At 35.5% G+C, this 13769-nt stretch overlaps 2 protein-coding genes across 3 annotated transcripts; one reads left to right on the top strand and one right to left on the bottom strand.

The window, feature by feature from the left end:
* Positions 1-1547: 1547 nt before the first annotated feature.
* LOC122282859 lies at positions 1548-3220 on the bottom strand. Its single transcript, XM_043094915.1, has 2 exons — positions 2019-3220; positions 1548-1836 (listed from the first exon to the last, which is right to left on the bottom strand). The coding sequence occupies exons 1-2, from the start codon at positions 2733-2735 to the stop codon at positions 1804-1806; spliced, it is 750 nt and encodes a 249-aa protein (XP_042950849.1). The 5' UTR covers positions 2736-3220; the 3' UTR covers positions 1548-1803.
* Positions 3221-4954: 1734 nt separating this feature from the next.
* LOC122281423 (MOB kinase activator-like 1B) lies at positions 4955-12307 on the top strand. 2 transcript variants are annotated; one of them, XM_043092887.1, is made up of 8 exons: positions 4971-5113; positions 5245-5299; positions 7982-8030; positions 9017-9125; positions 9404-9497; positions 10528-10661; positions 10747-10910; positions 12111-12307. In XM_043092887.1, the coding sequence occupies exons 5-8, from the start codon at positions 9481-9483 to the stop codon at positions 12183-12185; spliced, it is 390 nt and encodes a 129-aa protein (XP_042948821.1). In that variant the 5' UTR covers positions 4971-5113; positions 5245-5299; positions 7982-8030; positions 9017-9125; positions 9404-9480; the 3' UTR covers positions 12186-12307. The 2 variants fall into 2 exon arrangements, with proteins under 2 accessions (XP_042948820.1, XP_042948821.1); XM_043092886.1 differs by lacking the exon at positions 5245-5299 and having other exon boundaries at positions 4955-5113.
* The last annotated feature ends 1462 nt before the right edge of the window (positions 12308-13769 follow it).

The raw sequence follows: 13769 nt of genomic DNA, 5'->3' as shown, positions 1-13769 counted from the left end.
CACAGACAATCATAAGCTCACACAACCCCCTTTCAAAATTGTTTCTCCCTCTTCGAAGTTACTCTCAGTCTGTCTCCTGCCAACGCCCACCTCAGACCATCTCTTGCTGACGCCCACCTCTCATTCCGATGCCGACAATTCTGACATCCACACATCTCATGTTCAGAAAATCTTCCATTTTATTCCTGGAAACTCTCTGCAATAGAGCCCATGATAGCTTGACTAAGAGATCAATTTACTCTCTCCAACATATCAATTTATTAGGGTAGCAATAACTTTATCAAAAAGTATCAATCACTAACATCCTTACTGATAAAAAAAATTACTTTTAAGTAAAAATAAATTATCTATGCATTCCACACCATATTTCGAGATTTTGTGGTTTCTTCAACCAAAAGCTCAGTAGACGACACTAGCAGATCAGTTAGCCTCTCTTTTTCAACAAAATCATACTCAAAACTGCTCCACTCAACAAAAATGGAAGAAGAAGATGAGAAGAAATAATTTTTTTTACTTACTATTCTGTCGCCAAATAAGATGAGAGCTCGCGGGGCCGAGAGTGGCAGTCGTTTCACCACCACCGTCGCGTAATGGGGCGGCAGTCATAGAGGGGGGTGAGCTACGAGGGGCTCCGATTTCTTTTGTTTTGGGGGTTAGGTCACACAGAAGAGAGAAGGAGAGGGGAGGGGGGGGGGAGGGTATCAGGAAATTGAAAATGCACTTTTCACTTTTTCATTATATGCATCTCGGTCACACAGTTAAATGGGTTTGCCTCGTACGTAGTATCACAGGGTTGGTGGGCTGTTTTTAAGCTCTTATAAGCCTGATCGAGTCTAAGGTATTCTCTTTTTAATACGGATACAATATTTAGATAGATATGCTTTTACGTAATGTTTTCAGCTTTGAACTGATCACAAATTGGATCAGCACAATTGTTTGCTACTATACGTACATAGATCCGAATGACATGATTAATAATTTTATTGTGTATTTCAAAAAAATAAAAACTTGAATAGAAACTCGATATCATCGTAAAAAATTATTATTATTATTTGTATTTTTCAAACTTGAACAAATCAAATTAAAATTAAGTAAAAGAAATATTGATAGATAAGATAGATGAAAGAAAGAATGAGGGAAGGAGAGAGAGATTGAAGAGGAGGAAAAGAAACTCGAGGTCTCTTTTTCCTCTGGCAAATATTAGATCTGAAGAATCTAATTTTTAATTATTTAATATCAAATTATAAGATATTGGGTAGACGATGATAAAAATAGATGATGAGCTCATTTTTCCATAGAGTCGGGAATTAAAGGAGATATTGATCATGATGATGCATGATCTACGGCCGCAGCGCAAAAAGTTGCCCAGTAATTATTAGGTAGTAGTACTCTTTTTATGAAGCTTTTTATAAGGTCAAGAAATTAATTAACTACGAGACCGAAACCAATAAGCTCTATTTCTCTATTTTTTTTTTTTTTTAAGAAAGAAATAAAAGAATTCATATAAACATGATCATGAGAAACGTTTGGTTTTTGAGCTGGCTATCTTGTATTTTCAATTCTACTGATCATCAATGTTATATATTTTCTCGACAGATGATGATCAAAATATGAAAGGAATAACGGGTTATAAACATGATGATTGATGATAATGATCTGATCATCAATATATAACCTGCATGCACAGCTAGAAAGCCACCATGTATTGCAAATATTCGATCTCTTCTTTCTTTGGAAGGGCTATATATATATACCGCGCGCGCGTCGTCCGTCACATGATGATGATGATGATTGTGATCATCGCTACAATATCTGATCTCTACATGACATACAGACCTGCACGAACAAATTAGAATCTTGTCGGCCGTGGCATGATCACATGAAATTAAGGGATCGATGAGGAATCGATGAAGCTGGGATCATATCATCGATCGATACACATGATGATGATGATATATGAACAGTTAAAAATGAACAAAAACATAACCCAAATAATTTACATATTTAATCTACCCAACTTCGTGGCACTTGGGAGCACTGTGCCCACGTTTTCTGATCAACCTTCCGACATCTGTGGCATTCACGAACCGGACCTCCAAATTCGAACAATAGTGTGCCATTGTTTCCTTCCCTTTCCACCACAACCACCATGGACCCTTGAAAATTACTGTTTCTCTTATTAGGAAATCGAACCCCACCGTCCCTTTCTTTCTATCCCCTCTAATCTCTTCAAGCACCGATTCCTCCCAGGTCCAGTGCGCTCCAATCTTCCCAAGCGTTGCATTCAGGGACTTTGTTTCCTTCGCGTCCATGCCGAAAGACTCCATCGTTGAACCCGCGAAAGCATAGTGTCTTTTGTAGAAGACAAAGACCTCCATTTCCTCGAAATCAAGTTTCAAGACATCGTTCGGGTTATGAAAGGTGAGGCAGACGTCGTAAGTGGCTGTCAACGTGGAGTTGGAGGTGTCGAATGTAGGTAAAGATAGCGCGTCGATACTAAGCGTAGGATCTTTTGATTTGAAGGTGAACCACGCAAAGGTAGAGATAATCCCGCAAAGGGTCATAAAGGAAACCAGCATGGCAACTAGGGATAGAGCGTATTTGCCGATGCTGACGTTAGGAGTACCTTCGGGTGGCGAGCTTTGAAGCCGAGGGTCGTTTTCATTGATGCTACATGGGTGTACTTTCCCTGCCTGTGGAGGTTTAATGGGTAGGAATATGCCGCGTGCAACCATGGTTTAATTAATTTTCTGCTCCGGGAGATCAAAGATCAGAAATATACATATACACACACATATATATATATATCAAATATATATGTATAGAACGTCAACAGTACTGCTTTGCACGCACGGACGCGGTACACAGATGATCAGGCCATGCATGCAGGATCGAAGATCGATCAGGAAGATATGTGGCGATCTAGGGAGAAAGATGAGAAAAAGACAGAGAAAAGATTTACGCATGGAGACTTAACTGTGCATGCAGTTATCATCAATGGAATATCTTTAGGGCGTGAAGAAGAACGATTCCATGCACAGTAATATTCTCTCTCTCTCTCTCTCTCTCTCTCTCTCTCTCTCTCTCGCAACATTACGTATAAGGTACAGTAATATCGTAGACGTTGGAGAATTAGTTATAGAGAGAGGCGGTTAGAGAATTATTCCCATCGATTAGGTGAATAAATTAGTTCACGCAACTGCATTATGCATGCATGCTAGCTACGTACAGATCATCATCACGATAAACCTCCCGAAATTATCAGTATATACATAATCATCATAGAAAGGTCAAGGTTACAGAAGTTTTCCGATTTATTTGCAAATTAAACGACATATAGTTAATTAGTAGATATTGTTTGAACTAATTAAACCTTCCATCCCTCACCCACCAAAGCAAATTACCAGTGTACCCAAGTTCAAGATAAATATGATTAAATTAACTAACAATCAGTACTCATGATTTGTTATATATATATATATATATATCACTATATAGTGTATATATATATATAAATACTTTGTCCATAAAAAATATTACAAAAGTAAATCATAAATTGATTTGGGATATGTTATATTATAAAACTACTTTTATTATAAAGTAAATCTAATGTATTATATGAAATTAAGTTAGTTTATGGGTTTTGTTACTTTTGTAAGATATCTTCACTTTGTAACTGTATAACTTCTCTTATATATAATATCTCCCCCCCCCCAAAAAAAAGAATCTAGCTATGACCAACAAAAAAATAAAAAACTATAAAAAAACTTTCAGATAAAAACCCTAATCCAACAAGAATAACCTTATGTAAAAAAAAAAAAATCAATTCATTTTTAATAATATTATGCGTATCAAATTTACTTTAAAGTTATTTAAATAATAGAAATACTTTAATCATAAATAAATTTTATAAAACTAATAAAATACTAATGTGATATATTAAATTATAAATTATTTTTATTGTAAAGTAAATTTAATAGATTACATGAAATTAAGCCAGTTTGTAAATTTATTTTTAAGGAATTCCTCTAATGTGCCACACTTCTATATATTCAAATATTCTCTTTAGAACCTAGCAGCAGCAACAATATCCAATGGCAGCCATCTCTTATGCACATTTATAAACTTAATTGAGACACAGCAGTAAACAAAAATCGAGCTAGAGTTGGGATTGATATTGTAGTTAGAGATTCTGAGAGGAGAACTTTTGCTACACTAAAGAAAAACAAATGCTTATTTCCTCTTTCTTCTTTGGCTGAATCGTATGGGGCACTGCAAGTAGTTTGTTTTGGACTAGATTTGGAGCTAACCAAGATAATACTCTAATAGAACTCTTTACAAACAATTCAAACTTTAAAGAAAGAAGAGGTCCAACTGACCAGTTTTGGGATGTTAGTTTGTCTTTGGAGCCAAATTTAGGAGTTTTGTTAAATGGGATGTAACTCATGTAAAGAGGAGTTGTAATGTTATGGCTCATGTTTTGGCACAAGATATCTTAACCATTTATGATGTAATTGTTATTATGGAGAATATTCTTCTATGCATTTCAGATTCGATAATAAAAAAAGCTTCAAAACTTCCTTTCAAGAAATAATATATATATATTCTTTCCATCTTTGCATTGTTCTTGTAAAAATTATTATGTACATGTGCTTACCATTTTAATCTTGAGCTGCCCGAATCGAGAATAAATGCCGTCTGCGCAGGCTGCCCGGTCAACCAGGGCCGTCGGAATTGGACAATGATCTTTTGCATCGGCCGGAAAGTAGGACAAATTGAAAAGACCAAAAACTCCCTAAAGATTTTTATCATAATTATACGCAAGACACGGGGAGCACTACTGCAACAACTGTAGCAGGCAATAGGCACAATGCCAGGTGCTCGTTACGTAAATATTAGTCTACGTGGGGACGTCTTTGGAATTTAACCAGATAGTAGGGAAAATAAAAATAATAACAAAAAAAATTCAGTAAGCTGCTGGCTCTTATGCCTTCTTTATTTCGTTGTCAATTTCAACCCGAGCTCGCACCTGAAGGAACTCGAAAGACAATACCATATCGCAAACCCTCTCTCTCTTTCTCCCGCCAGCCATGAGTCTCTTCGGCCTGGGCAGGTATGGTTTTTTTGGGGAAAAAAACGAGTTTTTTAAAATTTTATTTTCCTCCGGAAATGTATGATTCTGTCTCTCTTTCGTTTATTTTGTGGGTGTTCTTACTGTGTTCTCGGTTTTTGAACTTTTCCCAGAAGCAGGAAAATGATACATGGGCTTGTGATGAGTTTTGACAGATCTGTTGTATGGGTAGACCGCAAATTTAGTGATCGGATATCTTTTGGGGTTTATTGACTTTGATTCCGTATTTAATTGTCAATATACCTATGTGCATGCCTATGTTGCTAATATTTAATGGATTTCTACTATAATGTGTGTGGTTCGAATGGCAAGTGAAGTGGCGTATATGCTATAAGCCTATAGGCATGCTGCATATGGGTTATAATAATTGATAAGTTGGTCATATTAGTGAGTTAGAGTTATGGTCTTATCAGTGAGTTAGTGTTATGGGATGATATTGAACAATATGCAAACACACTAACATAAACAGCAGGCGGAATCATGTGGTCTTTCCTATTGCCAAAAATTTTAATATAGAAAGGCACTTATTAACTGCAGAAATCATTTCTGCAAATAAGAATATATTGATGCAGCATAAAAATCAAATTTGACACTACAAACATGGTGGACATCGTGGAAATTAAACATGCTGCATTGACATCACACAGCTATTTTGAAAACCATAAAGAAATCACTTTGAGATCACAAGAATATAGAGAAAAATCTCGCAAGAGAACTCTATTAATGAAACTGAAGAAAAATATACGGAGCTACACACATAATATGTCTCACGCATGACCTTTATATAGGCTACAATTTGAAATCTAAAACAAACTTTACCTGTAAAAAAGATCTAAAACTAACTCTAAAACAACTGATATTAAAACGTCAGGCATGCTACTAGATGGACAACTCATAACAGACTAAAAAGAGAACAGTTCAACTCAAAGCAATGACAAAAAACTAATACTCCTGATAGGAAAAAAAGCTTTTGCCCACCGGATAGGAATACCTAAATCAACTTCAATCCTCACATAAGCTATGTATATGTCATTAATTTATAGCTATAGGTCCATTTTTCACTGTATATAATAAATGATGGCTTGATTTGTGTAAGCTACTTTGCAAGCCTCATTGTATTATTATATGCTGGTTGCACTTTTCAGTATATAACTTTTTGTCATGCATATACAAGCGCACTTAACAGAAAAAGTACCAAAAGACAGGTAGATATTATAGCCTCATTACATATATGCTAGTTGATCCTTAAAAATTTCCAATATATAGTGCAAGTGACAAATTTGTCCTTATAATGTAATTACATTGACCTGATTGTGGTAAACCTAAATGATTTGGATATGTAAAGTAGAAAAAACACCTTTGCTATGAATCTTCTTGGGTGCAAACAATTTCTAGAGACCATCGAACAGGAGGAATTTCCCCTTGAATTACCTGGGGTGCACTTATAGGAAGTTCCTTCTTGAGGGTGTGTTCACTTTCTATCCTCCGGGGCATACAACGATTCTTTCGCCAAATTACCGTTGTTAACCAATGGAGGAATTTAGCAAGGAAAAGAAAAGAAAAGAAAGAAAAAACACCTTTGCTAGACAAGGAAAGTAATTGTCTCTTGCTAACATATTGCATATGCAAATCCTAAAGGAAGATAGCAACATATATAGTTGGTCAGGGTCTCCCTAGTCATATTTGGTGCTTATTCCTACATATATTTGGGAGCTTATCAGACATGACACCTGGAATCACCTTCGCCAGGCATATTTGAGTCCATTTGTCATAGCTGTTATAAGGTATACAGCCTCTCTTACAACTATGATCTAGTTGACTTAACCATCATCTTCTTTGGGTGCTAATATCGTGTAAGAACAGAGAAATATCAGCATGTTCTTGAAGTTTCTTTCAAATTATTATCTCTGGTTTATCTTCGCTAAAATAAATGTTAGTATTTGTGTTTCTCATCATCAAAACGATTTACTTAGGAGTTATTACTCATTGAAAATAAGTGCTGATGAAATATGTAGTCTGTTATGCAAGTTTACTTTAAATGCAAACCTGTTGTAGATAACCGGTGATAAGATGGAATTGTGTATTATGAAAAGGAGAATTGTTTGGTAGCTTGTTTGAAAACGATCTTTTTGTTTTTAGTCATTTAAACAATTTAGTTGGTGGGATTTTTCAACACAGAAGATAACAGGTGTAGAAGTCTGTGAAAAGGAAGTACAATTTCAGAACCTTGTCCAGTGTTTCTATGGTGTTAGTGTATCCGATGAAAAGGAGAACTGCGTGGCCACTTGCTTTTTCTATTACCATGTGAAAGTGTGTATAAGTAACAGTTTTCTGTTACATATCATTGATTGTACAATGTAAACAAGTTTCTCTTGTGATTCAAGAGACTCATCCATGATGATTTGACCATTTGCAATGAGATTTATGGGTATATTAATGAGAAAGGGTAATTTGATTCAAGTTGAAGGGGAAAAATGGGGGCATTAGGAGATTAAAAATATCATAAGTAGGATTGGTGAAGAAGACAAGATTAAAAAAAGTGGCAAGAGTATGGGCCTTATTGGCCAAAATGAAAAAAAAAAAAAAAAAAAAAAAAAAAAAAAAAAAAAAAAGATTCATATAGCTGAGTGGAGAATTAGAAATTTGATGGGCTTGACAAAGTTTTATCTGACCTGGGCCCTAGGCTTCTCTATGTGTGTGTTTTGTGCTGTGTGCATGTGAATATTGTGGTAGTGTACCATAAATCCTGCTTAATACATCAGTCCTGCTGTCCTTTGTTGATGCCTTATAAAACCTTGTCATGCATCTCTTTCACGGATATTCTTGCCTAACTAAATGTTCTACAAACAGAAACCAGAGAACATTCCGTCCAAAAAAGAGCGCACCCTCAGGGAGTAAGGTTGTTCCTCTTCTTAACTAGTGATGTTGGTTTCATCTATTTCTTGAAGATTTGAAATTTAGCATGATTTATTAATTTTTGTGGCCTGATTTATGATTATTTTTTCTCTGGATGTTAATTTATTTATTTATTTACTAGATAGAGCTCATTTGTTCTTATTACTGTTGGTAAATCTTGTCCTGCTTCATCTTTCATGTGAAACAATTACTCTCTCTCTCTCTCTCTCTAGGTTACATGAGAACACGGTCCCAATTAAGTTCCTGGAATCATGTTGTTCAGATTTAAGGATGAAAGAATGAAATAATAAGTCTTTCAGTTGGAAAGTTTAGTCTAAATTGATTTGCTTAAATGTTGAACCTGAGTAGAGTGAAAGAAGATATGATTTGTTATGTATCAAAAAAACAAAGAAGATATGATTTGTTGGGTTTGAATTTAGAGAACTAGGGAGTTGTGGATCATTATGGGCAGTTTTCCTCCTAATCAGGATTTAGCACCATTATAATTGAATTTACTAGATCTCCTGGGAGTGTGTGCTATTGAGAAATTCCATGGAGCTGATAGAATGATTCTTTAATCAGTCATTTGAAAATTGAAATAAATGTTCCTGTGAATTTATAATTCTTCAAAGTATTGGGGTTATTCATGGAAGGTTGAATTATGCACTTGGAATAAGGTCTTATATGCGAGAGTGATAGCTTTTGCAGTGGTGTATGATTGTCACTTATTGGCCATTTTTCTTTATCCAGAATTTTGCACTTACTAGACTCCAGTTTGATGCTCTTGATAGTTTGAATTTAATTTTTTTTCTTCGTTTCTGTTTATGAAATAAAATTTAGTACTTTTTGAACTTAACAGTGAAGGTGCATTATTTTACTGGGACAACGGAAATACCCATCTTTTGTATACATCCTATATACTTGGATTGTACCTTTTGCGATTCTTAATGAAAATTTATTCTTATAAAAAAAATCCTGTTGGTAATGCAGGGGGCACAACTAAGAAAGCACATTGATGCCACCCTAGGCAGTGGAAATCTGCGGGAGGCAGTAAAACTTCCTACAGGGGAGGATCTGAATGAGTGGCTTGCTGTCAACAGTAATTATCCTCTCTCTCTCTCTCTCTCTCTCTCTCTCTCTCTCTCTCTCTCTCTCTCTCTCTCTCTCTCTCTCTCTCTCTCTCTCTCTCTCTCATGCATTTTAGAAAAGTAGCCTGTGAAAGTTTATGATCTTTTCTCTTTTGTTTTATTATCCTATACTTGTCAATCTTGAAGTTTAGTGCAATCTTTGTAATGTTCTTTACTTAGCTATTGCTAATTTAAATTTTACTGCAGCTTGAAATCCAAATCTTAATGTGATTTTTTTTTTTAACTTCAGCTGTTGATTTCTTCAACCAAGTAAATTTGCTATTTGGTACCCTCACAGAGTTCTGTACCGATGAGCATTGTCAAACGATGACTGCAGGCCCCAAGTATGGCATGATATCAAAAGCTCTCTTCTTTCCCCTCCCTTTCCGGTCATGATATTTAGTTTTATGAAAGTACAATAATGTGACTTTCCATTTATTTTTCACCCCCATAGAATATTTGGGATATTTCTTATCTGAAAAAGAAAATGTCTCTTGTCCCCGGGTTGAAACTTGGCATTTATGCCTATGTTTCAAATCACAGGATAGGATTGGTTCATGCATTCTCACTTTAATAAGTCTTTTATATCATTCTTCCTGCGGTAAATTAAATTCTTTTTCATGAATCACGGGATCTTTAGGTTAGTTAACAGTTAAATCATTTTCATTTCCACTTTTCTACTCAAGTGCTTGTTATGATTTTTGTTAATAAATTGGTTTTGACAGGTGATCTTGTTATCGTGTTTGTTAATTATTGACAATTAACGAGCATAATTGTTGTCAACAATTGATAATTTGTTTCTACCCTCATAAAAAACGAAGGTTAGTTTTGAACTAATATTTATATGTTTTTGTGTCTGGTTTGGGCTTTCATTGAGCTTGCAACTTCTACTTCTTTTCCCCTTATTGTGGACTGTAGTGAGTGGACTTATAAGGAAGAGAAAGAGAGAGAGACTGCACTGAGTAAATCCTTAGAGTTGGCTTACATGTCTATCTCTTTCTTAGTTCTGTATGTCTGTTGTATTATGCAGGTGGTATTAATCTAACTCATTATTATTTTGGTTTTTATTTGTTCGATTTATTCCTTGAAGGTTCTCTTCGATACTGATGTGGCTTCCTGCACATATTAAATTATTTTTGGAAACTTGCTCTCTCTTCTTTCCTCGTCTTTTATTTATTTATTTTTTTTTACTCTTTGGTTGGGGGTGGGGGTAATTCTTATTTCTGCCTTCTTCAGAGTCAAATACATTGGTAACCGATTTAAAAATTAAAAAACTGATCTTGCCCACTTTAAATAAATCCCAAGTCTTAAATTCTGCATGTGTTTATGTAGGCAGAGATTTACAGTTCTAATATGCACATAAATTTTTTACAGATACGAGTATAGATGGGCTGATGGGGAAAAAATAAAGAAACCAATTGAGGTTTCTGCTCCAAAATATGTTGAGCTTTTAATGGACTGGATTGAAGGCCAGCTTGATAATGAATCCATCTTTCCTCAAAGGCTTGGTAACATCTATTGTCAGATTCTAGCCTTAATCTCAATTTTTTTCTTCCGTTTCCTATATTTAGTTGTCCACTAAAAATTTTGTAGGGGCACCCTTTCCTCCCAATTTCAAGGATGTTGTGAAGACAATTTTCAAAAGATTATTCCGCGTATATGCCCACATCTATCACACTCATTTCCAAAAAATTGTAAGCCTCAAGGAGGAGGCCCATCTAAATACATGCTTTAAGCATTTCATACTATTTACTTGTGTAAGTCTTCCATACCTCAATGACTTGTTGTCTCCTTATTTTCTGGTTTAGCATTTCTTACCATTTCATGTATGGAAGTTGCTGATTGAACATCAGCGTGGGCTTGAAATATATATTCTGTTGTTCTCTGTTTTTTGTTTCTATTTAACATTTTTAGAGTTGGCATAAATCTAATTGAAAGATTCTAGATAAGCCAGGAATCGAAGAGTAACCTTGCTAGCCTTATATTGTCTCATGCATATCTTTGACCCTCTTTAATATCGGCTTTCTCATGAGGTTTTGAAAAATTTCTCTCTTTCATTAAGTTAATATACTCTACTTAACCAAAGAAATTAAAAATACAAAGATCTACCCCATTTACCATTAAACTCGTCACTGAACTATCTTTTATGCCTCTTTTGTGGCTTTGTATCCTGATGTTTGTGATGTCAACTAATAAAAACTCTGGCAGTAGGACGTGCTCAGTTGAATGCAATTACCATAGTTCCACAAGTCTTTAGGGCTCGTTTGAAATTAGAATATCTCAAAATATCTGTAAATAGTAGTAAAATTGTTTGAATTAAAGATCTTTTATTGGGTTTTGAGAAAGAAGAGAAAAAATTGAATAAAAATATTATAAAGTTAAAAAATTGTTTGAATATAGTTTTTAATATTATTTTTGTTTTGAAATTTGAAAAAGTTGTATTGTTGTTTATGTTGTTGTTTGGAAGTTTGTGAAAGTTGTGTTGGGTTTTTTATTTGGATAATGATTAGATGAAAAAGTAGAATATTAGAAATTGAAAATTGTTCTTCATGAAGGCCAAAGTCAAAGCTAGCATTAATTTGTTAAAGATCTTCACCAGCCTAAAAATTAGATGCCATTCCCTTTCTGGGTTAGTCTCATTTTACACTAAAACATGGATCAGAAAACGTTAAGCATTTACTAATGGGAAAGCTTTATTTCGTTTGATCATGGTGTTGCAAAATCATGTCTTTTGGTCGTGAAAAACAAGAACATACATCCCTAATCATGGACACAGAAGGTGGAGAAGAAGCCATTTCATTGTTTTCTCTATTTGGCTATGAAATGTGTTTAAACACCAAGTATGTAACTTTTAAATATGTTCAATCTACATTCAAATACAATTTTTATGAGGTGCAAGAAATTCTCTCCTGTTTTTTAATTATTAGTTGATTGTTCGTGATTCTGATTTTTGGCAGGAATTTGGGCTAATTGAAAGAAAGGAGCTGGCTCCACTTCAAGAGCTCATAGATTCCATCATTGTTCCTTACTAGACGGATTGGCTTATCTTGTGAAACATAACATATCAGGGAAACTTGATTGAACTAAATCAAATAAATACTGCTCAGTGTATGACTTAAGGGTTTCCATCAAGTGGATTTATATTTCAAGTTGATATGCTTGTGTTGTAAGCCTGACTATTTTAAATTGGTTTGATGCCAACTTATAGTCTTATATCATTGTTGAACACTCAACTCTCAAGAGCAAATGCGCTGCCGTTGGTATTGGGAGGTTGCAGAAATGGCTGGAGGACAGCCATATATAATTGTCTAGGTTCTCAGCTGGAAAAGCATTTCCTTTTATTTCTCAAACCGCCTGTGCAACTTTTCTCTGTGTGGTGGCTGTTTTACAGAGGAGCACAACTTCGAGATCTGCTTTGAATTCTTTCATGTAAAATTTAACATCGGCCTCGGTGCTTATGGCCGGAAAAACTAGGTGCTGCTGATGCCTGGTCCACTTTTATTTTTAAGATATTAAATTGTAGCATGCAGTCTTATACATTTGATATCAAATTGATTTTTCTTTTATATATATGTATATGTATATATATATGTATATAAAGAAATTTGCCGAAGCTTTTGACAAAACTCTAGTGTATGGAGTAGAAGAAAAACAGACACATGAAATGCATTCTTAGGGTTTGTCCGTGCCAAACAAGCCTAGCCTGCAGGCCCCCAACAAGCCTAATGGCCCGAGTGGACAGGATGGGCTAGGCCAGGTTAGCCCAGGAAAATAAGCAATTAGGGGACACGTGATGGTTAGGGCAAAAGGATAGATCGTTTTACACCATTACTGGTCGACAGCCCTAGAACGTGAGGTTAGGGGCTATCATTGCGCCTAAACCCTAGCAGCTAGACAGACCTAATGAGTAGGCACACTTGACTGAGGCTACGCTGCATTTAATGGAGGGTGGAGACGGGTATGCCACAACAAAGACCCACACCACATTTAATAAGGACGAAAGTGGCACGCCACGACGTGCCTCCTAAACTGTTAGTGATCATCATGATCGAGCCAGGCATGCTTGTTTCATTATCTCCTTTCCAATGATCATCCTTGCCAAGTAATATATATATATATATATATATATATCTCACTTCTTGAGCAAGGGGAGGACTCTAGACACTTTCCACAATAAAACTCCTACAATTTCCATACAGTGAACCACATACTAACTTAGGCATTAGAGGTATTCAACACTATCCTGAAGCCCTCATTTCCCCATTGACGCAGGTGTAGGTATTGGGCCTCAGTGGAATTTCCTTGACAGCAAAATATAACATCAATAGTGGTGCCATATATGAAATCTTTCCAATAGAAGCATGTCCTTTGTATGCCGGCAACGACGTGGTCCCAAACCATGCAAAGAAATAAAGGATAGTACAAAGTAATGGAGGCGAGACTCACTGAGATGGGAGACATGATAAAGAAACTGATGGAGGAGGTGGGAACACCCCAACAAGAAAACGTTGCTCTAAGGCAAACCAACAAAGCACTAGTTGGGGAACAGAATCCAACCATGACGCATCCCTAAAATCGCCACAACCAAGAAAGATAGACGCAAGATGCACCTTAAG

The sequence above is a fragment of the Carya illinoinensis genome, chromosome 11 (genome assembly GCF_018687715.1).
Source record: "Carya illinoinensis cultivar Pawnee chromosome 11, C.illinoinensisPawnee_v1, whole genome shotgun sequence".
Classification (NCBI taxonomy): Eukaryota; Viridiplantae; Streptophyta; class Magnoliopsida; order Fagales; family Juglandaceae; genus Carya; species Carya illinoinensis.
Note: the sequence above shows the minus strand (reverse complement) of the source record. Positions and strands in the feature narration are given on the sequence as shown.